Below are 24,231 nucleotides of genomic sequence, written 5' to 3'. Positions count from 1 at the left end.
TCGAGAGCCTCCCCATTGCCCTGGTGTCTGGCTAATGTTGGAATAATGAGAGGATGCGAGACAGTTACATCACGATAGCATCTCTCCCCGGGCGAGATAGCAGCAGACACTCGTTGACCAGGACTCTTGTGTGTGATTTATAAAACAGAGCATGGCCAAAAGGAGGGGGTGGGAGGGTGCTGGTGCTGGTGGGGCAGGGGGCAGGGGGGATTCAGAGGGAGGGCCGGCTCTCTAAGAGAAACATGAGGCTGAGATGAAAATTTAACATTATCAGAATGACCGATAACGAACGACAGGCCCACTGACTACACATTAATTATCCAGAGATGGTATGGTAATGGGGGCCATTTGCTATGCAAAGCGCCGACCATCCCCAGCCACAATCAATATCCCCTGCTTTCTAATATGCCTTCCACTTGGCTGCCTCCACTCTCCGCAACGGAACCGCAGCCTGCAGAACGCACAGTCATCACGTGTGTGTGAGTGTCCGTGCATGTGCAAATGGAGAATTATTTCCAGACGCCCTGTTCAAACACTAACACTCTCTGTAATAATGGGCCCGCCGAAAAGAAGCCATTATTAGGAAGCCACATTTAACATTCAGAACAAGTTCTTTTATCAACATGACCCCCCCCCCCCCCCCTTTCCCCTATTGCACTGGTGCCTGACAGAGGAGACATGACATAGCAATATATATGTAACTCATGTGCCCCCAACATGACATAGATAGATGACAGCCACGGAGGATAACGAGGGCCTTTTTTTCTGATTAATGGGACATGGGATTTCATTTGGTGACGTGTGTGTAAATGTATGAGTAAGTTTGCTCCATGCCAGCTCTTAATTTCATTCTTGTCTCAATTATTCGTCTTTCTGCTCTTACTCTACAGCCTCTGGGTTTGCCTGGCTTTGTCACTGAGGTGGAGCTACTGACTTACACAGGTCTTTAAATTTTCCGTCAGTGGTCTCTTTCTGAGGCGTAATGGCCCCTCGTCTGTCTGATCTTCCATGAGATCCTAGATTGATTCCACAATATGACACATCTCTCACCTCCTTTGACTCTGCTGTGAAGACGATGTTATAGGCTGTTATATTATGCTATAAAATTACTGAAATTCGAATGTAAACAGGGTCCTACAGTTAAGATGTCATTACATCTTGACAGAAAGAAGAGTCCTTGACCTTGTGTGAGTCGATGTGTCGCAAGGTGCAGTTGCAGAAACAATGCCTGTTGGCACGGATTGGCACTCCTGCTTTTTGGGGGTAACCATATCTGAGTTTGGGTGAAACAGGAGAGACAGGTTTTGGGGAGGGAAAGAAGATCTCATCCGGCATGTGTGTGTTTGTGTGAGTTTGTGTGCCTGATATTGGACCTTCATTGTCCAATATCATTATTTAGTTTTCTCAAACATGATGTTATGTTCCACCATCATTTTGGGACAATACTGACTGTGATCAGAAATATGAATTAAATTTTTTTCCAGTAAATTAAGTTGTATATACAGACTTCCTCTCTTGCCGCAGATAAAACCTCCATCAATCAGAGGAAGTCGCCTTGTTTAGAGCCTGGGATATGAAGCCTGGAAGAAAAGAGAACCACAAATCACTCTCTGATTCATGTTAAGCTTATTGCCTTGAGCCACTGTTGCAGTGAAGTAGCACTGGAGTCCAGGAGTCACACTTGAGTCGGACTTAAGTTCAGGTTTTCAGGACTTGTGACTCAGACTCGTACTGACTTGTGGTAAAAATAAATGGGAGGGCAGAGAGACGTAGAGAGGGAGAGCGCGTAGTGCTCATTGCATGATGGGAGTTTCCCCAGCAGTCCTAGGCCTAAAGCAGCATATGTAAGGGATGGTTCAGGGCTCACCTATACTATAACTATAAGAGAATTGTTTTAGGTCTAACCTTATATGTAGTGATGAATATTATGGCCTTGTATAGTCCGGCCTCACCCTGACTCGTCTTTGGCCACTTTCACTTGAACAACGGAGCGACCCAAGACTCAACCCGAGTTTTAGTGACACAAACCATTTCATGTCGAACACTGCCATGAGCTCACAATGTAATCACATGCATTTGCCTCTCTGTTCCCAGATGCTTCTCGTGCGGACAAGAAGGAAAGCCGCTGTCCGACGCCTGGCTGTGACGGCACCGGGCACGTGACTGGCTTGTACCCGCATCATCGGAGTCTATCTGGCTGTCCGCACAAAGACAGGGTGCCGCCAGAAAGTAAGCATTGTCAGTCCCACACCCGCAACAAACACATTATTTTCTGTTTATTTAGTCGACCTGTGGCTTTGATGTTCTTTGATGTTAAATAATTAGCATGTTTCCTGCGACCACTGATGTGCCTGGCATGATCTGTGTACTTTGCTGTCGTGGCCGGACTGTGTTTGATATGTCTGTGGGGTGTACAGTGAGGGTCAGACGGACTGCAGCTGCACTTTCCTCTGACCTTTTTTGCATGGGTTGCTGATTGCTTGCGTAGTGTGAGGTGGTGATGAGGCAATGAGCCCTCACTGATGTGTGACTAGTGGCGGTGCAGTGATTAGTGGGTAGGTAAAGAGCTGTAAATCAGTGATCCACTTGAGTGTATGTCACCCCTTCCTCTGCTACATGGACTGACATGGACTGAGATCATATAATAGGGGATGCTTTAAATGGGTTGCATGCCTCTTCAGCTGCTTTCAGACATTCACTGAACTCCCGGATACTCTTTTGGTGGTTGTATGTAAAATACAAATGTTGGAGGCGGTCGCGCTGGAGATTTTCTGGAGTAAAATGCCCAGAAAAGGTCAAAGTGATTCCATGTGAGAATGCTTCGGAAAATCTGGAAAATTCACCGCAAGTGAGAGGGCATGTTTATGACACGTGACGGACGCAAAAGGGAAAAAAACGAAAAGAATACCAATATTACTGCATTACAAAGATGAGCCCTTCATGCAGAGGATGAAGACAATTATGTCAATTTGGAAAGACAACGAGTTCGGGAGCTTTTGACGAAAAGGCCCAACGCAAATTTGGAAAAAAAGATTTTGACACATTGTATCCTGCGCCCTGCATGATCTGTCCAGGCGCCAAACTTTGTCTGAATGTTCTAGACATTTTCCTGAGACATTTGTTTGGACCAATACCAAAAACCAAGAGTACATATCTGAAAAAAAGCTTTCACAGCACAGTTGCTCAGTGCATTTATGACTGAGCAACTCGGGAATGCTATGCTTTTTATGCTTTTATTTTTTATATTTTAAGTTTTAACATTTCATTATTCACAAAACCTAAAAATGCCCACAGACCCCGGTAGCACAGTCATCAATGCCATAAATCCCATTCATTTATTTGTATTTCTCTCCCAATTAACTTGTATTGAGTAGAAAGGCAGTATAAAATGTCTATTCCACAGATCAAGTGAAGTGGCAATACACATACGCTTTGACTGAGTAGTGAGATTCCCCTTCCGAGAATTCACCCCGGCTATTTAGTCTCATTCACCTTGTGCAAACTTCTCAATAAAAGCCCCTTTCACACGATTCATTAACCCGCAGTGTGAAAATCAAGTTATGATCTGCCACGACCCAGACTGCAATCAACATAAAAGAAGGATTTAATAATGGCAAAGAAATTAGTTATCATTAAAGCGAGGCTTGTAAAGATCAGTGGTGTTGCTGAGGACTCTTGTCCTGTGGAGGCCCCTGCTTTCAAAGAAGTCCCTAACCTGAGACACACAAAGGACGCGGTTGACCTTGACTGGAGGCCCAAAATGGAATCTAGAAAAGGGCTTGAATTGATTGTCACTGGAGATCTGGGAATATGATGTCCGTGTTCCTCCTCCTGTTCATCACCCGTGTTGATTGGGCTGACTTTTTGGGGGAAATGATACCACTAACGGACCAAAAGTTTTGTGGCATCACCTTCAAGACAGTGGCATGCCTCAGTAATAATACAAAGTGCTTTGTGAACAAATAAAAACCTTGATAAAAATCATTTAAGGCAAGAAGTAAGTAAAATACAATGCCATTTAAAATCAAAGACAGATGTTAAATAATACAACAGGATAAGGAAAACATAGACGATACCAAAAATACATTGAAGTAAAGTAGGTGTCCACATTGTGAGCTATTAAGCCACCATTCACCATGTTTCCGTCAATGATGGTCCCTCCTTCCCCACTTGGAAGCATATGTCAGATGTGGGAATACCTACAGGGCGGACTCCGCTGTGGGAAACTCTCGATCCCCTATTAACACTTTTTCTGGCCTGAATGGACAATGTATTATTAATGGCTTCATTTAATTGGGAAATCACGCTGTGTGGCCACGACTCTTCCTTGGGAAATGTGAAAAATGACGATTAAATTATATCTGAAATACATTAAATCACATTCCTGTGCTTACTGTAGCACCCTCCTGTAGAATCCTGGAAGTGTTTCATCTCAGAGTATATGTTTTGTCCTCAAAATATTTTGCAATATTAAAAGACTTTATCGCCACATCACCTTCTGTTTCCCGCATTATTATGCTACATCCCTGCAGTTCTGCCTGTGCTGTCTAATTCAGGCCCATTGCTTTCATTTCTCGCCATTCTGCCGGTCTCTAAGCAGAGGGCAGGGTGGAAGCCGGATATGCATAATGCATTGGCTTGTGGCATGTTGAGGTGGCAGGCTTTGTCCAATTACCTGCACCGAATACCAATTAGTATGTAAGGGAGAGGAGGATGATGAGGGGTTAAAGTTTAAGGGGGTGATAATGATGAAGCTACTGCCGATGGGGTTTGGCCCCGTGTGCCACTGGCATCGAGGCGACCCTTTCCACGCGCCCCCTCCAACAGCTCCTCTCGGACATCCATAGATCATTAATCTAATTGGCGGGTTGCCGAGGGGATCCGGGACAGTTATGGACTGTTTTAATGGTAAATGGTATTGAAGACTGCGCTCTCTACCCTAACAACGTGCAGATGATAACAAAGCACACTCTATCAAGGAGCTGTGTTCCATCTGTCTGCCTCTCCCATTGATTTCAAGGCTTGTGTTTTGCATGATTGCTGGCTGTTGGTCGCTCCGCTCGCTGCATGCCCAAAAAATGTCCCCTCCATCTCTGTCTCTCGCCGGCTTTGTCCTGTTAAACTTAAATGACATCTTTTTATTCATGACTGTCGCTATTCCATGAATACTAATTTGAAAGGGGCAGGATAAGTGGAAGCAATATGGTGGGAAACCTTGCCTGCCCTTTCAAACTAGTGTTCATTAAAATGAAGAAGAGGTCATTTGGGTTCAAACAGGCCCATTTCTTAATGATGTTTATAATGCCAAGCTCCTCACATACTAATAGAGCTTGATTGTAAGGGGCTCCTAACCTTCCCTGTCTTTCACTCCTATCTCCCGTCTGCCTGAAGTTGTGGCAATGTATGAGAATGTTCTTAAGTGTCCTACGCCTGGCTGCACGGGACGCGGCCATGTCAATAGCAACAGAAACTCCCACAGAAGGTAAGTGACAGTCTGCCTACATGAAACTGGCACTGTCCATGTCGCATCCTCCTTTTCTTCATGGAACTTGGTTCATTTTTTTGTTGAGCTGTTGTTGCTGATGTTTAATTTTTGGTCATTCTAATTTATTTTTGTTTGTTCAACACATTGTGTGTGTGTGTGTGTGTGTGTGTGTGTGTGTGTCCAGGTTACTCATGTTGTGGGGACCTGAATATGTTTGCGGAGTCACATTATGGAGACTTGTCTGCCTACTGGGGACAAAAATCCTGTTAACATTAATCATTAAATTTAAAGGTGAAGACATGTTTTAAGGTAAGGTTGTGTTTAGGTTAAGGTGAAGGCTAGGTTGAAGTTAACGTTTTGGTTAGGGTTAGGCAAGTTATAACTATGGTTAAGGTGTGAATAAGTCTTTCATGATATTATTTTAATGTACTATGAAGTCATGGAGACGTGCATTCACCTTTGTGTGTTTCAGTCTGCAAGTTTGCAATATTTTGAATAAGGACTAAGTGAAGCCGTTCAGCTGCTCAATAGTGCCACAGTTTAACAGAGCCTGATTGGAATGCAGCTATTCACACCTAGCACAGCATAAATCATTCATCAGCTCATGGCAAAAAAGTGGCATCTATCAGGTGCAAGTTTGGAGGGAGAAAAACTGAAATAGCAGAGCACTGGTGCCAGTGCTGTCAGACGTGGTGAGGTGACAGTGAAAGAGGAGTGTCACCCGGAGCAGATGTTCGGGGAGTTGGGCGTAGCAGCAGCCATTAGCACCTTTCTGCCACTCAGCCGGGGTGACAGGATAGGTGCAGGCCTGGAAAGATCGGAGTGCCTCCATGCTGCGCTCATATGACACGAGTGCGCAGCGCGAAATAGAAGCAGTCGTGGACACACGCAGTAAACTTTCACTTTCACTTCAAAGCGCCGATATAAACCTCCATATACTCGCTGGTCCGATTTTCCTCCTTTCTTTCCTCCTCTTGTCCGCCGTCAACATTAGCATTGAGCCAGCGTTAGCCCTCTGCTGCATGATCGCTCTCTCTCTCTCTCTCTCTCTCTCTCTCTCTCTCTTTCTGGCCCCCATTTCCCCGCTCAGCATCAGGATGCAGATAACACAGTAACACCGTACCCTTATCTCCTCAGAAATGACACGCTGGGCTCAACCTCCGTTTTTTTCACCATGGCCCCGACACACTACAGTTGACAGACAGGATGGAGAATAATGGGGGTTAAGGATAACAACATGAACTTTTGTCACATTTGGTCAGTTAATTGTAACAAGGAAGTTTTTTTAAAGCTCTGAATTCCAGTGGATACACACTACAAGTGTCAGTGTCTGTTTGTGTGTGTGTGTGTGTGTGTGTGTGTGTGTTTGTTGGGGATAGCTTTGGTTAAGGTCAAGTTTAGGCTAAGATTAGTTTTTGGTTAAGCTTAAGGTGTAGGTTAAGGTTAGGTTTAGGAAAACGTGAGCTTTGGTTAGGGTTAGGGTTAGTCAAGGAGAACCTAAGGTTTGAGTAAGTCTCAAGGAAATCAATCTTAGTCAAGGTATTGTCCTCTGAAGTCATGGAGATGTGTGCACATGTCTGTCTATAGTTTGGTTCGATACCATCATTGTGAGGACATTTTAACGTTATGAGGACATTTTTCTCTGGTCCTCACAAATCCAACTGTTTGAGGGTGAAGACTTGGTTTTAGAGTTATGGTTAGAATTCGGGTTTAGGCTCAGGGTTACGCATTTAATTGTGATGGTTAGGGACTATAGAATGCATTATGTAAATGAGTGTCCTCACAACTATTGAGAGACTGCATGTTTCTGTGTGTGTGTGTGTTTGTGTGTGTATGTGTTAATTATCACTGTGCGTTTGAAATAAATTTAGATACACATAGAAATGCACATTTGTCCATATGGGAATATCTTTTCTGAGAATTATTTCAAGCTGCTCAGCTGGAAACCTGCAAGCTGTTGTTGATTGCGTTGTTATTTAAAGTGGTAAAAGACAACAAATGATTTATCATTTAAAGCACAAATACTTTCTGGACTAGAGTCCGGTTACTCTCAAACTGGTCAACATTGGCCGACAGACAGATGTGAACTGACTGGTGCTCACCACCTGACAAGCTGCGGCAGCACATGCATTCAACGGTGATATTTTCACCTCTAAAAAAAATGTGTCTAATACGCACAGTCTGCAGCGCCACTTAAGACAGTGTTCCTCATTTTTTCAGTCTCTCTGGATGTCCCATCGCTGCAGCCGAGAAGCTGGCCAAAGCCCAGGAGAAGCACCAGAGCTGTGACGGCCCCAAATCCAACCAGTCCTCCGACCGAGTCTTAAGGTAGTGCTCACTCTCCGCTTTATTTCCACATCATATACAGGGCGAGCAAATATGGATTTTGTGTCAAAACGTAAACACAATAAAATACTTGAAGACCTGTTTTTCAGCCGTGTTGGTATATCTTTTTTTCCTTTTTTTTAAAATCCTAGAACTATTGATATTTTATGTCTGCCCCCGTCTGTTCTCCTGTCTCCTGAGGATACGTTGCATCTTCATTTCCCTGCTCACTATCAAAGGCGAATTCGCTTTATTAGATTATAAAAATAAATAGCACATGTATCATAGAAAAGGTAAGAGCATTTTGATTGAGGTTTACTTTGGTAGTCATCAAACATTAGCATGACAAGTTTTAAGTAATTGTACATTTTATATTTATATCCAACCGAACATCCACAGCATTAGATCTCACATCTCAGTTGTCCAGGTCGTTTCTAAGCCTGTAAAGGCAAATCAAAAACAAAATTTATCAAAAGATGTCGAAATTCAATTTTCCTGTTTCCTACTCACTATGCATGCAAAAAAAACTGTGGTAGAGGGTTGTCTTTTTTCATGGAAAAGGAGGAATTCATCCACTCTACCACATGTCCTGCACCCTACCCCCCCCCCCCCCCCCCCCACCCACCCCCCCTTCATCTGCCAGGATTGTCCTTGACATTCTTATCCCCAAGTCTAACCATGACAGTCTGCCCCTGCCCCCTGCATCCTCCCATTTTTTTCTTATTTTACCCAAACCCACCGAGTTCCCTCTCCTTCCTCCCTGGGCAATGTTGACTGCCTCGGTCCAACTTCCATCCCCTCGTCATTTATTTTCCAGGCCTATGTGCTTTGTGAAACAACTGGACTATCCACAGTATGGTTACAAGAACAATGTCTCCACCAGCACGCCGCGCTCCAACCTGGCCAAGGAGCTGGAGAAGTACTCCAAGACCAGCTTCGACTACAGCGCCTTCGACGGCAGCAGCAACCACCAGGTGTACGGGAAGCGGGCCATCGCGCCCAAGGTGCACGGACAGAGGGACAGCTCGCCGAAAGGATACGACGGTACTACATCAGAGCAAAGCTTTATTTCCACTGCTGTGACATTACCGTGACACGTCTTTATTTTTATTCTTCCCATGCTGAATGTACCTTTTGTATTCACTAGTGTGTGGAGTTCACATTCCCTATAGCTGCAGACTTAAGCACACATTTCTCAAGGTCCAGAAAACTGTTGGTGAAATCTTGTGATTGCATATTATGTTGCTTTTGGACTAGAGTGTCATTAAAGATCCCAAACCTAATAAACCATATTTTAAGTACAAAGCTATGATCTAAGTATCGAACAAATAAAAAGGTTTGGCAGGGAAAATCCTAATCTTTTATTACGTATGTCAAACCTACCTAAGCCGAAGTAACTCACCCTTAAAGGTGGAGTTAATGATTCTGGGGAACGACTGTTGATACCCGACAACAAATACAGCCCTTTCTTCACTGCTCCCTCAGACGCTACACCCCCCCCCCCCCCACACACACACACACGGAAATGTGTATATCTGTAAAGAAATACACTATCTGTATTTATACAAACAACATGTTCAACAACCAGAATCAGCCACGACGGTGTACTGTAGGTGTCTTGTGTGTTGCCCTTGAAGAAGCAGACAGTCAGACACTGATGAGCCGTTTCCTCTGGACCAATGGGTTAAGTGAATCAGATGATGTTATGAACCGGTGTGTGGTCACCACAGCCCACTGCTTGGTCTGGGGATAACTCCTGTTGAAACGGCTCAACGATGGTCATGCAGGTCTTCACCCTTTTGTTAATCTTATCTACTTTGGGTTAGCAGCAGTCTTTGGTGTTTAAGCACTTTGAAAGAAAATATAATTTCCAGTGGCTAACCTTCTGAAACAGTAGCGGCGGTTGTAACAGGTGATCTTTACACACTCCTCCTGTGCATGAATACCCTTGTTGCTGATTGGCTGGAACAATGGTGTGATGTTCGGATGGTCAAGCAGTCTTTCCCAAATACAGGGTATTAGCAGTATATTAAGTATAAGTATATTGTATGATGCAATATGGCTTACTGTGCCATTAAATGTAAAAACAATTGTGTTACATTTTTTTAACCTCTGGTACTCCTTGACTAACCCTAACCAATTATTTTTCTCTCTATTGAATTTTTCTCCATCGGTCCCGCAGCCAAACGCTTCTGCAAAAACTCCAGTTCGGCCAGCAGCACCACCAGCACCTACGCTCCCAGCAGCAGCAGCAGCAGCCTGAGCTGTGGTGGCGGCGGCGGAGGGGGTGCTGGACGCGGAGGGGGCAGCAGCGCCAGCAGCACTTGCAGCAAGAGCAGCTTTGACTACAGCCACGACATGGAGGCCGCCCACATGGCGGCCACGGCCATCCTCAACCTGTCCACACGCTGCAGAGAGATGCCTCACAGCATGGGGGGGAAGCCGCAGGACCTGTGCTCGCAGGTAGGAGGCGGGACACTGCAATGATCAATGACGTAAATGTTTAATGAGATCAACCTTTGTTGAGAAATATTGCCTCAAATGACACATGAGTGTTTACTGTATAAGACGGTCCTCATACTGTAGCCACACAAAGGAAAAAAAGATTTGATCTGGGCTTCATTATCCTGATGTTGGCAGCGAACACTGTCAAAGACAGGGAGATTTCAGATATGCGCACCACATGTACACATAAACACACTCACACAGAGATCCCATTAAAGATCCAAGGCTGTGTCTTACACTCAGGGCTCAGCGGGGCAGTTTTTTATTTTCTGTCTAGGGATCAGATAGGAGCAGGACGAAGCGCCGTTTGACACGGCGTGAGCCCAGCGTGTCATTTCTGAGGAGATAAGGGTAAGGTGTTACTGTGTTATCTGCATCCTGATGCTGAGCGGGGAAATGGGGGCCAGAAAGAGAGAGAGAGAGAGAGAGAGAGAGAGAGAGAGCGATCATGCAGCAGAGGGCTAACGCTGGCTCAATGCTAATGTTGACGGCGGACAAGAGGAGGAAAGAAAGGAGGAAAAGGAAAGAAAAGCCACAAATGCCTGAAGCGACCCTGCTCTGGTCCTATCTCAGTTCATAGTGTGTCCTTCTGGTGCTTCGGGGGGGCCAGACGGGCAGGAAGCTGTCGGGGCAGAACGGGAAGACAGGAAACCTCCGATTTCGGATCAGAATTTCAGATCAGGATATTTCTTCTTCTTCTTCTTTTTCTTTCATCTAACACCTAACGGCACACACTGTTCCTTTCTCTCTGAATGAAACTTCACACACACACACTCATACATTCTCGCCTCCTTGTTTTTCCAGGCTGCCTATCTGCTCGCTCCTCTTTCTCTCAGTCTACTCATTGGATTTATTGATACGCACATTGATGGAAAGACTGAAATCAAATGCATTTATTTAATAAAGGAGACTGATCCTTGTCACATTTCAGGAACTCCGTTGGGACGACCCAGTCTATGCGGCCAATGGAGAACGCGTTCTGTTGGGTGCAAACCGATATGAGGCAGTCTTGTTTATGGAAGGTTTCCTTGATGGGCGTCACCAGCCTACTGCTGTCGCCTATAGTACACTTGTAACTTTAGATGTTCAGTTAAGTTGAAGCTTGATTCTCGAAGTTAGAGACTCCGCTGTGACAGTCTATGGCTGTGACACAGTTCCTCTTCAAATGCAGCCTCTGAAAGATGCAGCCCCTGAATTGATACGCAGCTGCTGTCAAATCCCTCGGACACGATCGTGACACAGCAGTGATGTCATAGAACCCTCGGTTGGATGGTTGCACCGTGTTAATGTTTTCATTTAGTCATTTAATGTCTTTAGTTAAGCTTTCTTTGAAAAACGCTCTTAAAAGCATCTCCTCAGTCGGCATTGCACATCCTTGGAATCCTCTCTTGGATACTGTGCCATTTCTGATGAGCAGTTTAAAAAAAATCTAAATACAGAGATTCCTGAGATTTACAGTCCATTCCAACTGTGGATTGATGATACTAACAGTATGATTTGTACCTTTAAAAATGTAGTGTGAAGATGTTGAATGTAGGTTGACACGGACAATGTATTAACCCCCGAGCTTTGGATATTTTTTGTTTATTTGAGCAAAGCTGCGATAGATTCCAAGGATGTCCTTACATTAAGTCAAAATAAGATAATCCTGATGTCAGCAAATTGTCATCAACACATACAGGCAACTGTGAATGGTTGGTAAGTTGGAAAAGGAGGAAGAGGAGGAGGAGGAGGAGGAGGAGCAGCGAGAGACACGGACATTAGACACGAGGAGCAGGGGAAAGGCCAGAGAGGACGACAGGACACAACGCTGGTTTTAATTTAAGACCTGGGAATGGGTGAGCGGAAGTAAAGCGTCGGTACGAGAATCAGGGGACCCCTCCCAGCATCGTCATGGCAACCCGGGTCAGGAGGTTGCCGAGGTGTCAGAGCGGGAAGGGGGTGGGTCTCTAATGAAGGAGGTGGGGGGGGGGGTAAGTTTCCTCACATATCACCCTTGTTAATTCGATATGAAGGGGTGGGTCACGTTAATTGGACTGTGACATACAGTACAATGGCCGACAAGGAGAAGGGCAGTCCGCCGGGCACGTTGGCAAGGACGGGACGAGTCACGGCCGGCGTATTCCTCAGCGACTTCACCGAATACATAACACACACTCGTTTTCTACTCGACTCCCTTTTTTTTGGCCCCCTTCTCTTCGTTTCTGAGGCCAAACCTACATTTGAATGTTAACAGTAGATTTAATAGTGAGTGTGTATATGATACACACATCATGGAAAGATGTAAACACAGATTATTTGGTCTTGCTCGTTCACCCCGTGTTTCTTATTATTTTGCCTTAATCGCATCTATACCTCACCCTGAGTTATGTTTCTCACCAGACTAATGACCTAACAGTATTCGCGTGTTTTTTTTTCTTCTTCTTCATCTTCTTCATCTGCTATTTTTATGTCCTCTGCTAAGCCACAACTCTTGCAGTATTCATCGCCCGGTCCTAATATCACCCCGTGCATTTTGAGTCAGCGTGCGTCACAGAGGTTTTTGGCTTCAGACACCAGGAGAATCCACCCCCAGGGACACTGTCGGGTGGAATGAGCGTTAGAGCGTGCGTTCCTACTCGTGATGGGGAGTGAAAGGAGCAGGGAGGACGAGACGGGGAGATGGGAAATTAGGGAGAGAGGGGATATTAACGAGGGCCAGGTCATAAACACATGTTCATACTTACAGATATGTTCAGTAAGTAACTGAAGGTCTGGGATCTTTTGACAGTATGTGCCTGATCTGGATTAAGAAAAGTAAAATGTGTGCATTGATTTCACGATACAAGCGTCAGGAGATAAAGCGAACGCAGGAGTGAGAAGCCGCTGTCATTGGATGAGTCCGACAGCACACAGCAGATGTTTGCCTCAGGGGGGGGTTCACACAGTGTAGTTACATTTTTTTATTAAATTCACGAAAAATTCTACAAAATTGCAAAAGCGTCATCTTCAAATCAAATTGTCTCTGATATATATCATACAGAAAAATATACAAATTACAGTCAGTAGTTCTTTATTTTTTCACAACAGATCAAATCTTCACAAATTGACAAGTAATGGTGAAGAATGAAAAATATTTAGCTATATATATAAACACATATACTGAGCGTATACATCCATAGAAAGACGAAAAACTGATATATACAACAACTTACCCACACATATCAAAAAATAACCTTTATATATATATTTTTTTAGGTTTGAGCTGAAACCTGAAATATAAAGTGGGACAGCCCCCATTTCCAGTCACAGTCCTCCACCTTGGAGCAGCCTGTATGATGATCGTTCTAGCGCAGCCAGGAGACCAAGAGTGATGGGCCACAATGATGGTGACAATGCCGAAGAGGATTTCCAGTCCTCCAGTAGCCGGGCTACCTCCTCACATACGGGCAGTCTGGGTCCAGTTGGCGAGAAGTTAATAAATGGACTCTGAGAGAAAGGGACATTTGGCAAAACCCCTGAACCTTCAGGACAGCTGCAGAGTGTGTGTGCTAAAGGCCTGTCTCTGTCCAGACACCACCAGCACTCTGAGGCCTCCAGCAAGCCCACTTGATGGAAAATATACAAATAAACATAGAAATTCTAGAAAGATATATAAAAAAATGTAATTATAAGCAAAATAAGTATAAAATAGAGTTCTACATTAAAATATTACTTAACAAAAGTCGAGATAACAAGGGTGGTAAGGACATGTAAAAGCTATACAGTGATATAGATAGGTTTGCTACATAATATGTAGTATTGCTCAGTGATGTAAGGTGACGTAATGAATATGATGAACATGAACAAAATACATGTGATAACATAGCTCATTGGAGTCACTGCTCTCAACCCGGCCCCTAAGCCTCAGGCCCTGCCCCCTCCGCGCTTGCGTCCACTCACATTAGGCTCACACACACACACACACACACACACACACATACACGCACACAAAGTCATGTACCCCCCCCCCCACACACACACACACAAAGTCATGCACACACACACACGTCCTCTTCTATCTGCACAGTACAGACTACAGTGGGATGGAAGGAGAGAGAGACGGGGAGAAGAGGGGTTCACAGAGTGATGTACTCGTCCTGCAGCACTGATGACCTCTTCTTCTTCTCTTTGCTACCTTGTTACTGTACACTGCAAGTTTCTGATGTTTCATGCGAGACAGACTTGGGCAAAAAAAAGAAAAAAGTAGTTGGAATATTGTTTCGGATATTTGAACTGCGAGTGTTCCTGATCCATCTTTTCCAGACATCTGAAAAGTTCAGTAGTGAGCATCCTTACTGTGGGAACAGAAATAATAGGAGTCTCTTTTCATGTCTTCTATACATTCTCCGTGCACTCAGCTACTGTTGTCCAGCTCTGATCCTAGATTATGAGTATGTTTGACTGCAATTTAATCAGAAACTCTCTCTCTCTCTTTTTATCCCTCTCTCTCCACCCCCTACCTCCTGCATCCTTTTACACCTTCCTCATAATCATCTTACTGAAATCATCTCCTCCTCACCTGACTTCACCTCACACGCACGCACATGCACAAAAACCACATCCACACACACACACACACCCTCCAGAGTCCCAGTGTAGACGTAGACGAGAACGGCACGTTGGACCTGAGTATGAGCAAGCGTCTGTGCGGTCGTGGAGCCGGAGGAGACTCTGTGCTCACCCCTCTAGAGCCGATGTCCCCCCAGAGGCAAGCGGCCCTGCTGGGCTCCCGCTGCTACGGCATGGGGGATGCTGCTGACTGCTGGGAGCTGCCAGTAGACTACACCAAGATCGAACACATAGATGAGGACGAGAAAGAGGTAAAGAGGTGGAAATGACAAGGAGAGTGCTGTAAATACGTATGAACCACCGCTGTTCTGGTTGGTGGACAGATAAATTAGAAATCATGCTGTGTGCCGTTTCCTGCTCAGGAAAGACTGTTGATGCCTGAACTTGTGTTTTGCGAAGCAGAATTCCACATTTTTTCATTACGCAAGTATTCTACTTTTGATCAGCTAAAGCCACAGGTTCATGATCGATTGAAGTAAAAGGATAAAAAGAAGAATTAGGCAGGGGGATTAGAAATTAAGGGGCCAATGGTTGTGAAAAGGATAAACAAGATGTTTGTGGAATTAGAAGGTAGAACATACTCTTAATTTGTATTGTTAACGGCCCAGTGAAGTGACGAATATTGGTGCGATTTGGACACACGATACTTAAAAATTGATAAAATATGAATAACTCATTGTCTGTTTTATAAACTACAGCAGTGGTCAACAACTGGCAGCCCCCGTCAATAGTATCTGTCCTGACAGGACATGTTGATTATCTGATTATTTGTGTTTCACCATATCGGACAAACACACACATTCAAGGGTGATCTTGTCATGGCAGCAACATTCATATAATCAATTCCTGTTTGGCAATTTGCCTTCAAAGCAAAGCCTGTTAGTGTCATGCTTTATATCGAGGTGAATTATAGAACTTTTATTTTGAAAAGATGTCAACTTTGGTCTTAGTGTCAGTTAATAAACATGCCTTTGAAATAGCCGACATGCAATGTATTAGAAATTAACAGCAAATCAGTAAATCGTTCAAAGCTATCTACGTATGGGCCACACATGTGAACAACAGTTAGAGCAAATTCAATTTCATTTTTTGAAAAATCTTCATTGCAGATAAACCGGGAGCATTAACACAGACCAGGAGAACAGAACATTACAAAAAGACAGGTTTACAACGGGCACTGGCTGTTGTAACTATTAGCAGTTGTATCCTGTGTGCTAGTGTGTGCTGTTCGGAGCTGATAGACTGTACAGTTGGCATGCGTCGCGCATTCTGCCTCTTCCATGTGTCTCGGCCCAAATTATCTCTCTCCAAACCCCTGATTCAACACAGGGTCTCCAAGTCAAACATTTGCCTTGCCATCTGATCGTCTTCTAGGTTTCCTGCCTGCCGTCTGACTCGCTGTTACATTTGCAGTCTATTAGAAAGTCATATTAAGGATTTATTTTTCTTTCTTTTTTTTTTGAGGGAGACCTAATGAATCTGCATGTTAATTGATGTCAGCATTGCCATGCACAGAGGTGGCTGCTCTGTTTGTATCGCGCGGCCCCGCATGCCCGCTTTCTGTTTTTTACATTTCGCTCCTCTCCAAAATGAATTATGCAAAGCAGCACCTTGGGAGGGAATCGGAATGGCTCATCTCATCAAAGAGCTGCTGGAAATCAATGCAGCACTGCTGGGCGCGCCTGTCGGTGTGCGGAGGCGCTTGCCTGTACAGTACATGTGCCTCTGAATGCCGTGCGCGTGAGATGTGAATATTCATACGAGCGTGTGCATGTCTGTACCCCGCGTCTCTTCGGGAGTGTGTCTGTGTGTACGTGCGAGTCTCGTCCCTAGCCTACTTCTTGCTCTGCATCCCTGTATGTATGCATGTGTCGTTCTCCTTCCTGTCAGCCTCTCAGCCCAACGCTCCCTTTTAATTGGAGGAGCTCGCTGGCTGACCCAGCATCACACACACGCCCGAGACAGCTTGAGTGCGGGATAATTTGGGCCGACTCTGGGCCCGTCTCTCTCTCTCTCTCTCTCTCTCTCTCTCTCTCTCTCTCTACGGGCATTACTGTATATACACCCTGCGAGCGTGGAAGAAAGGGAAAGAGGATTTGCATCAACAGCCAGTTTGCCCTGGCTGTGTGCACTGCAGACAAAGCACAGCCCCACGTTGACACGAGGCAGCAGCGGCGGCGGCGGCCTGACGCTGCACCACAGTACCATCTAGTGGCGGAGCGGTGCATTTTAAGAGTACGCCCGGGCGGACTCCCTGAAATGATCTGCACGCACAGAACAATGGTCTGAAATTCTAAACACGCACACACACAAACGCACACAGTCGTGTCTCCATGACTTCAGAGGACATTACATTGATTTCGTGGAGACTCACACAAACCTTAACTATACTTACTACTTGCCTTACTTAAACCTAACCTTAACGACGCCTGCACTGAATCCCCAACCCAAGCATAAACCATGTCTTCACCTTACATATTTTGTGATTTACAATGGGGACTTGATTTTTGTCCACATAAGGAGTACAAGGTCCCACCATGTGGCACAAACACCACACACACTGTTCATTTGGCATTGAGTCATTATTTCCTCTCAGGGATTCTATTTTCTTCCTCTGTTAGACTGACAGGTGAGGTGCAATATTCATACAGGCTCTACCATTAGCATTCAAATTGACTATACTCTGTGGGCTGACAGGTGTGTGTGTGTGTGTGTGTGTGTGTGTGTGTGTGTGTGTTTGGGAGAAAGAGAGAGGCAGGCAGAGGCAACGATTTTTTATCCTGTGCAATTGACTACATTGCATTCCAACATACATACTGTAGAGTGCATATGTTTGTATGCACACAAATATGATTTCTTGAAAATAAACTATATATCTGAAAATCTGAAACTGAAAATATTTTTATGTCCCTTCCTCCCTCCTCTCTCCTCTCTCCTCTCTCCTCCCTCCTCTCCCTGTCCGCTGTCCTCTCTCCTCTCTCCTCCCTCCTCTCCCTCTCCTCTCTCCTCTCTCCTCTCTCCTCTCTCCTCTCTCCTCTCTCCTCTCCCCTCCCTCTGCCTAACCTCTCACCCTGAGCAGGATGACCTGGACCCCTTCCAGGACCTGCTGGACGACCGCTCCTACACCACCGACGTGAACATGCCCAGCCCCAAGCCCAAGTACATCCAGTGCAAGGAGAGCAAGAAGGACCTGATAACGTAAGAGCCCCCCCCCCCCCCCCCCCACGCTCTCTCCCTTACTCTAACCCAAAATGCCGGAAATCTCTCCCATCATCCACTCGACCACAACTTGCTTCTCCTCCCGTCTCAAGCTCTGCTCTCCTTTAACGTCCCCCTCATCACCACGCCTCCATATTTTCTTTTCCACCTTTCTTTTGTTTTCATCCGTCTTTGTAATATAGTTTACCTCAAATAACCTCCCCCTACCCTCCCTCCATCCAGGGGCTTGCTATATGACTTTCATTTGGCCGCTTTATCCATTTGTCCACACTGATCTTAGAGCCCGTAGCTCCCACTGATGAGTTTATCGTAGAACCCCCACACATTCTCTTTATATGCTTTCCCAAACACTAGTTGTCTATGTTTTTTTTAACCTATCTTTATTCAAGAGTGTGATCTTTCAGTTTGAGGTCAGATTCTATAATGCCGCGTTCACGCTCAACTAGCCCCTGCTTGTGCTTAGATCTTCTCTGCTTGTGCTCAAACTGTGTGCTAGCACAGATTTTCTCCCCTCCAGCTTCAGCTCTTCTCCTCACGTACACGCGGCTTCTGTGTGACCGCATGAAACATCTCCTCTCTGATTTCTCTTCTGTGCTTGGATTTCTGTGCACCAGCTCTGTCAAAATACCCCAACCAATACCCTTCCAGCAATAGTGTTGACAAGTGACATTGTCTTCATCTTAGAGGAATCCAATAAACGGGGCGTTACTTTAACTGGTTTCGTGCTCTCCTTTACAAAGCAGGAGTCCAGCAGATCACTGATCAACATGTAGCAGCAAAATCATAGATTTCAAGAGTTTGAAGTTATGGGAACATTGTTACATGTAAATATAAAAACAAAACAGATGCCACCCACAGTTAAAGTAACCGAAACGAGGAAGGGGCAATTTCCTACGTCATCACCATACTTGGCATTGAAGCACAGGAAATCGGATTGTAAGCGTTAGGTTTGAGCACCAGCAGAGCACATCAATGCACAGCAGGGGCTATTTGAGTGCAGGCGCAAGGTTTGGAATGAAAGCATGAATGAGAAATCGACAAGTTCTGCTCTCAGACTAAATGTTCTTGAATAATGATAGGAATGAAAAAGCCTAGTTGTCTGTACAAGGCCGTTTAGAGGTGTGGCTGATCTCAGGAGACACAATGTTAAGCCAAACTGGAAACAATTGAAAAAAAAAAAACAATCAAGAGACGATCCCTCCTCTCTTTTTAATTTTTTCCTCTAATTTCCACGTTTACTTCTCCTCCCCTTTGGGCTTATCAATCAGTCTATTGTTCCGGTGGCAGATGTCCCATACTGGGTTGTAATGGAGGTGGTCACTTGATGAGCAATACGCCTTTCATCGAAGGTGGGACTTGCTTTCCTCCTGGTGGATTCTAAGTCTACTTCTCTTTATTGTTTTCAGTTTACCTCGAATATGCTGTCAAATCACCTATAGGCCAAATCTCTCTCTCTCTCGCTCTCTCTCTCTCTCTCTCTCTCTCTCTCTCTCTCTCTCTCTCTCTCTCTCTCTCTCTCGTTTGTTAGCCCTTTGACTATTGGCTACTTGTCATCCCTGAAACAATTGCATCATTAATGAAGGACCAAATTAATTAAAGATTGGATACATGCTCATTTTAATGCTGAACCCTGGGATGAAATGTCTACCTAGTGGGTCGTGTGTGTAAAGCCTTCTAAGCTGATGTCATTCAGTCCTCCAGGCCCTTCCCAGAGTGCTCTGCAGACTAAGCATTTACCATTCAGAGCAGAATTACAGGGCGAGATAAGGACTGTATGATATCCAGTACAGTGGGGTCCACACGCCTGAATGGGAACGAGGTCTCAGACTTCTGGACCCTGATACGGCTGCATGGGCAGGGGGTTTCTATATCCACTCAGTCCTACAGGGCAAATATTCAGAGGGTTCAAGTTTTCTAATCAACTTCCTGCACTTGCATCTTGGCTTTTTTGTTTTTGGGGGTATTTTGCATTTCCTGATTGTTGTTTTTCTGTGTGCATGTGTCGGTTCATGATGTGGATGTGATGAGTGCGGGCTGAGAGTTAGAGAGGCTGCTCTGTGTGTCAGTGGTTGGGGCTGTGTCGTCGCTGTGGTGAAACTAATGTTCGGCTGGTGTATTTTTCAGTCTCTCAGGTTGCCCTTTAGCTGATAAAAGCATTCGAAGTATGCTGGCCAACAACGCGCAAGAGCTCAAGTAAGACGTGAGATGACTCACATGTGTATGATTTGTGCGTCTGTGATAACATCCTGCCTGGTGTCAGGTCCACCTTAAGCGTGTCAGTTTATATCAGAGGAAAAAGTGGTCGTGTAAAGTATAATGTGGATAGACATTATATTATATTAATACATAATGTTATATATATATTACAATTATATGGAGATTTACTACAGCTCAAGGAAAGCCTTTAAAAGAGACTGATTTTGTTCTTGATTTAACTTTTTTTTAGCATGTCCCAAAAAGTGTGTTGATCGCCACCTGGTGGCTCGGTGCAGTATAGGTCATAAACGCACATCCTCCATGTTAGTGGATAGGACTTAAACTCAAGAAATGATTTAGGGGTGAAGAGTTGAAAACAAGATAAATTACAGAGATAGAAAAAGAGGGGGAAAAAAGGGTGATACTAATAAACAATTTCAAAGTTTACATGGAAAATAAAATATGCCTTAAACATTTTTTGGGGATCAGAACAATTACAGGAATCAAGACCATCAAAAATGTAATGTAAAAAACATTTCTTTCAGATAGGGGTACTGTGGTACTAAATACATCATTTTGTTTGAGAACCATATGATTTAAATTTTCAGTATCAACCAAAAAGGGACGAAAAATGAAAAATGAAAAATAAGGATCCTTCAAAATAATGCTTTGGTAAATCTCTGGGAAACTTACGTATTTAGACTGTAAAGTTAATTAATGCTGAAATCCAGGAGAGTCAGATGCACAGAAAAGTGAGGGTGAACCGACAGCAAGTATTTCTTGTACATACTGTAAGCAGAGGGTTGACAATCATGCTGCTTACCTGCTGCAATGATATTAACTAAATTAATAGTAGTTATAGATTTATTAAAAACATACTTTTTGGAAAGCCCGTGTTCACTCTACCTTTGCTGTAGACCCTGAGCCCTTTTTGTGTTTTCTGCCCCAGGTGCCCGACACCAGGGTGCGATGGTTCGGGACATATCACTGGCAACTACGCCTCACACAGAAGGTACACACACAGACACACACACACACAGGCACACAGACACACAAACACATTCTACAGCACACATACTCAACATTATCTCATCCCTCCCTTCTCTCAATACACCTCTCTTTTCCGTCTCTCATACTGTAACATCCTAAAGTTCTTATATTACTTTACTTCTGCTTGACTCCCCCTCCTCTATCTCTCCACACACACACACACACACACACACACACACACACACACACACACAAACACACGCACACACAAACACGTACCCTGCGCTTCAACTTGGCAACACTGTCATTTATCTGCAGTCTCTCAGGGTGTCCGCGGGCCAGGAAAAGTGGGATAAAGATCATACACAGTAAAGAGAACAAGGAGGACCAGGAGCCTATCAGGTACAGTCCAGACACTGGTCATCAGTCTTCTGTCTCCCCTTAAAAAAATTCCCATCCTGCTACCCACACCGCAAACTGCTCTCAGCTCACTTCACACATCTCCCATGTGAAATATGGGGTGGAAAAAGGATAACATGACTTTACCTTTTTCCAGTTTTCAAAATGATGCAAGGGACCTGGAAGCCAAAAGGGTTGATGTTGGGATGAGAGAACGGTGCCTTGCTCTTTGACATGCACTGATGCAAGCAGGAATAAATCAGCATTAGCTCTGACAAGACAAATGTGCTATGAGGTGTAAAAGTTTCAACCTGAATCTAAAAGGTTGCAGGGGGAAACTTCAGAAGTGCAAGCTTGTAGTAGTTTAGAGAGGCGGGGGGGGGGGGGGGGGGGGGTCTCTGGTGAGCTGCTGCAGGCGCACAGGTAGGAAAAGGCGGAGAGAGGTGAGCAGAGAAGCAGAGAAAGAGGCAGAGAGAGAGAAAGAGGGAGATTGATTGGACTCTGCCTAAATTCCACTGTGGGCTTCTCGGGCCTCAGCCCTGCAGCTGCATTGATTTCTCCGGTGGTGCAGCAACACGCTTCTCGACCATGTCGCTCTGGCGGGTCCTGAGGACAGTTTGCCGCAGGTATCCCTGTCAGTGTGCTCGTTGGCATTAAATTATTGAAATTCACCAAAGAGAATCCCAAATCTACAGAACAAAGAGCATTAAAAGTCAAAAATACAAACACCTTGGGAGCGGGGGGGAGAGGATTGTTGCTTGTTTAAAACATGAATCACTGGGTTCAGCCTCGCTCCCCGGCCCCAGTCGTTTTCACACACTTCCTAACCTGGCACTCTGCTGTGAATGAACCACAACACGGCTCTCGTCAGGCTCTCCCTGCTGGACATTATGCATGGACGACATCCGCTCTGTTCTGTCAGAGCACGGACGGCTTGGCCCCTCGACAGAGCAGCTCTCTGCCGGGTTTTGTTTGCCGGATTTGGCTCCCAGGTCACTGATATCACTGTGAGCAGATATCTGACTGGCGTTCGGAGGAGATGAGAGAATGAGCAGTGCTGAGAGAGAATAGGAAGAATGTAAAGACCTTTCTAGAGCATCATGATTATGAGTCATCAACCAGGATTATTCACAGATCTGCAGGAAAACATGTTAGAGGGATGCTTTCATCTGTTTAAGTCCATGCGGAGGTTTCAATTTTATTTATATTTTTATACATGCAAATTAAGATTCAGACCTTACAATATTACAGAAAGAAACTCAACAGATAGGATTTATTTACACAGCAGCCTAAGATGCGATGAATATGTCTGATCATTTGCTCTGAATAGTAAAAGTGATAGACAAAGAGGGAAAGACAGAAAAACCTCTGCAAAGGCCCTGCAGACCCCATATTGAACCACATTCAAATTCTCTAAAACCAGATTTTTAATTGAAGACACAAATAAATACCAGTTCCCTAAATAGCCTGATTCATTTTTCCGGGGACCCCCTCATGTACGTCTCTTGGAATAATTCATTATTCTATTTCATATTTATAGGTGTGCTTAGTTATGTGAAAGAACAACACAAGAAAAATGTCCTAGAAAGATATTAGACATATTTTTAAATCCTTTCAGGGACAACCGTGGTTCCACAGCCCCCCGTTTGAGGACGACTCCCCCACTCCCCTACATATTCTCCTTTACATAAGTCAAATTTAAGTATTACCCTCACTGAACTTTTTTAATTTTTACCCACTGGAAAACCACATTTTGAGGTACAATAAGTATTGTAGTGATGGTGCTGATAACGATCCTATCCATCATCTTTAAGTGTTACAGAATGTGGATTTGGTCAAACAAGTGGGAAGCAGATTTTAGAATTTGATGTTATTATTCATTAAATGGGTCTAAATATTGAAACCTGGTAGAGAAGATTAGATTGTGATATCATCTCAGAGATCAAGTAACATCTTAAAGTCTCATCTAATTCATGGAGGAGGTCTGAACTCAAATAAAGTGTATAAAAACACTCTCACTGCTCTTCATTATGGCTCAGACTTACTATTCGGGTATGAAAAATAGTCTTTGTTTTTGTTTTTGTGAAATGAACATGTAATTAAATATGGATGAAGAACACTTATGAGGGAATATTACTCAAAAGAAACATGTTCAGCACCAACACAGTCAAATACACTGTGGATTATCTCATTTGTCCCAGGAATCCTATTGAGGTTGACCGGTAAAGGGAGGATTGCTCCCTCTGTGTAGGGGGTGGTCGCTGCCCCAAATGAAGGAGTTAAAGTATCTCTAGATCTGCCTCTTGTTCACAACGGAGGGGATGATGGAGCACGAGATGGACAGGCAGGTAGCCGCGGCCTCAGCAGTAGTGTTGGGATCGTACCGGAGATGTGAGGCGGAGATGGAGCTGACCTGCTAGACAAAGCTTTGGATTTACTGGTGGATATACTTTCCGAACATCACCTATGGTCACAAGCTCTGGATAGTGAACGAGGGCACGAATGCAGTCAACTGAAATTAG

General features: G+C 44.5%; 1 protein-coding gene across 1 annotated transcript in view; it reads left to right on the top strand.

Annotated features, from left to right (window-relative positions):
* The window catches only part of myt1lb (myelin transcription factor 1-like, b), a 102,914-nt gene that overhangs the window by 70,105 nt on the left and 8,578 nt on the right, over window positions 1-24,231 (top strand). The window contains exons 7-16 of the mRNA XM_062398143.1: window positions 2,095-2,229; window positions 5,392-5,482; window positions 7,706-7,813; window positions 8,628-8,854; window positions 9,993-10,273; window positions 14,923-15,156; window positions 17,985-18,103; window positions 20,249-20,317; window positions 21,270-21,332; window positions 21,629-21,712. Coding sequence (XP_062254127.1) covers window positions 2,095-2,229; window positions 5,392-5,482; window positions 7,706-7,813; window positions 8,628-8,854; window positions 9,993-10,273; window positions 14,923-15,156; window positions 17,985-18,103; window positions 20,249-20,317; window positions 21,270-21,332; window positions 21,629-21,712 — 1,411 coding nt within the window. The remainder of the gene's footprint in view (window positions 1-2,094; window positions 2,230-5,391; window positions 5,483-7,705; window positions 7,814-8,627; window positions 8,855-9,992; window positions 10,274-14,922; window positions 15,157-17,984; window positions 18,104-20,248; window positions 20,318-21,269; window positions 21,333-21,628; window positions 21,713-24,231) is intronic.

This window comes from Platichthys flesus, chromosome 10, assembly GCF_949316205.1.
Source record: "Platichthys flesus chromosome 10, fPlaFle2.1, whole genome shotgun sequence".
Classification (NCBI taxonomy): domain Eukaryota; kingdom Metazoa; phylum Chordata; class Actinopteri; order Pleuronectiformes; family Pleuronectidae; genus Platichthys; species Platichthys flesus.
The sequence above is the reverse complement of the archived record's forward strand: the minus strand, read 5'-3'. Positions and strand labels throughout refer to the sequence as shown.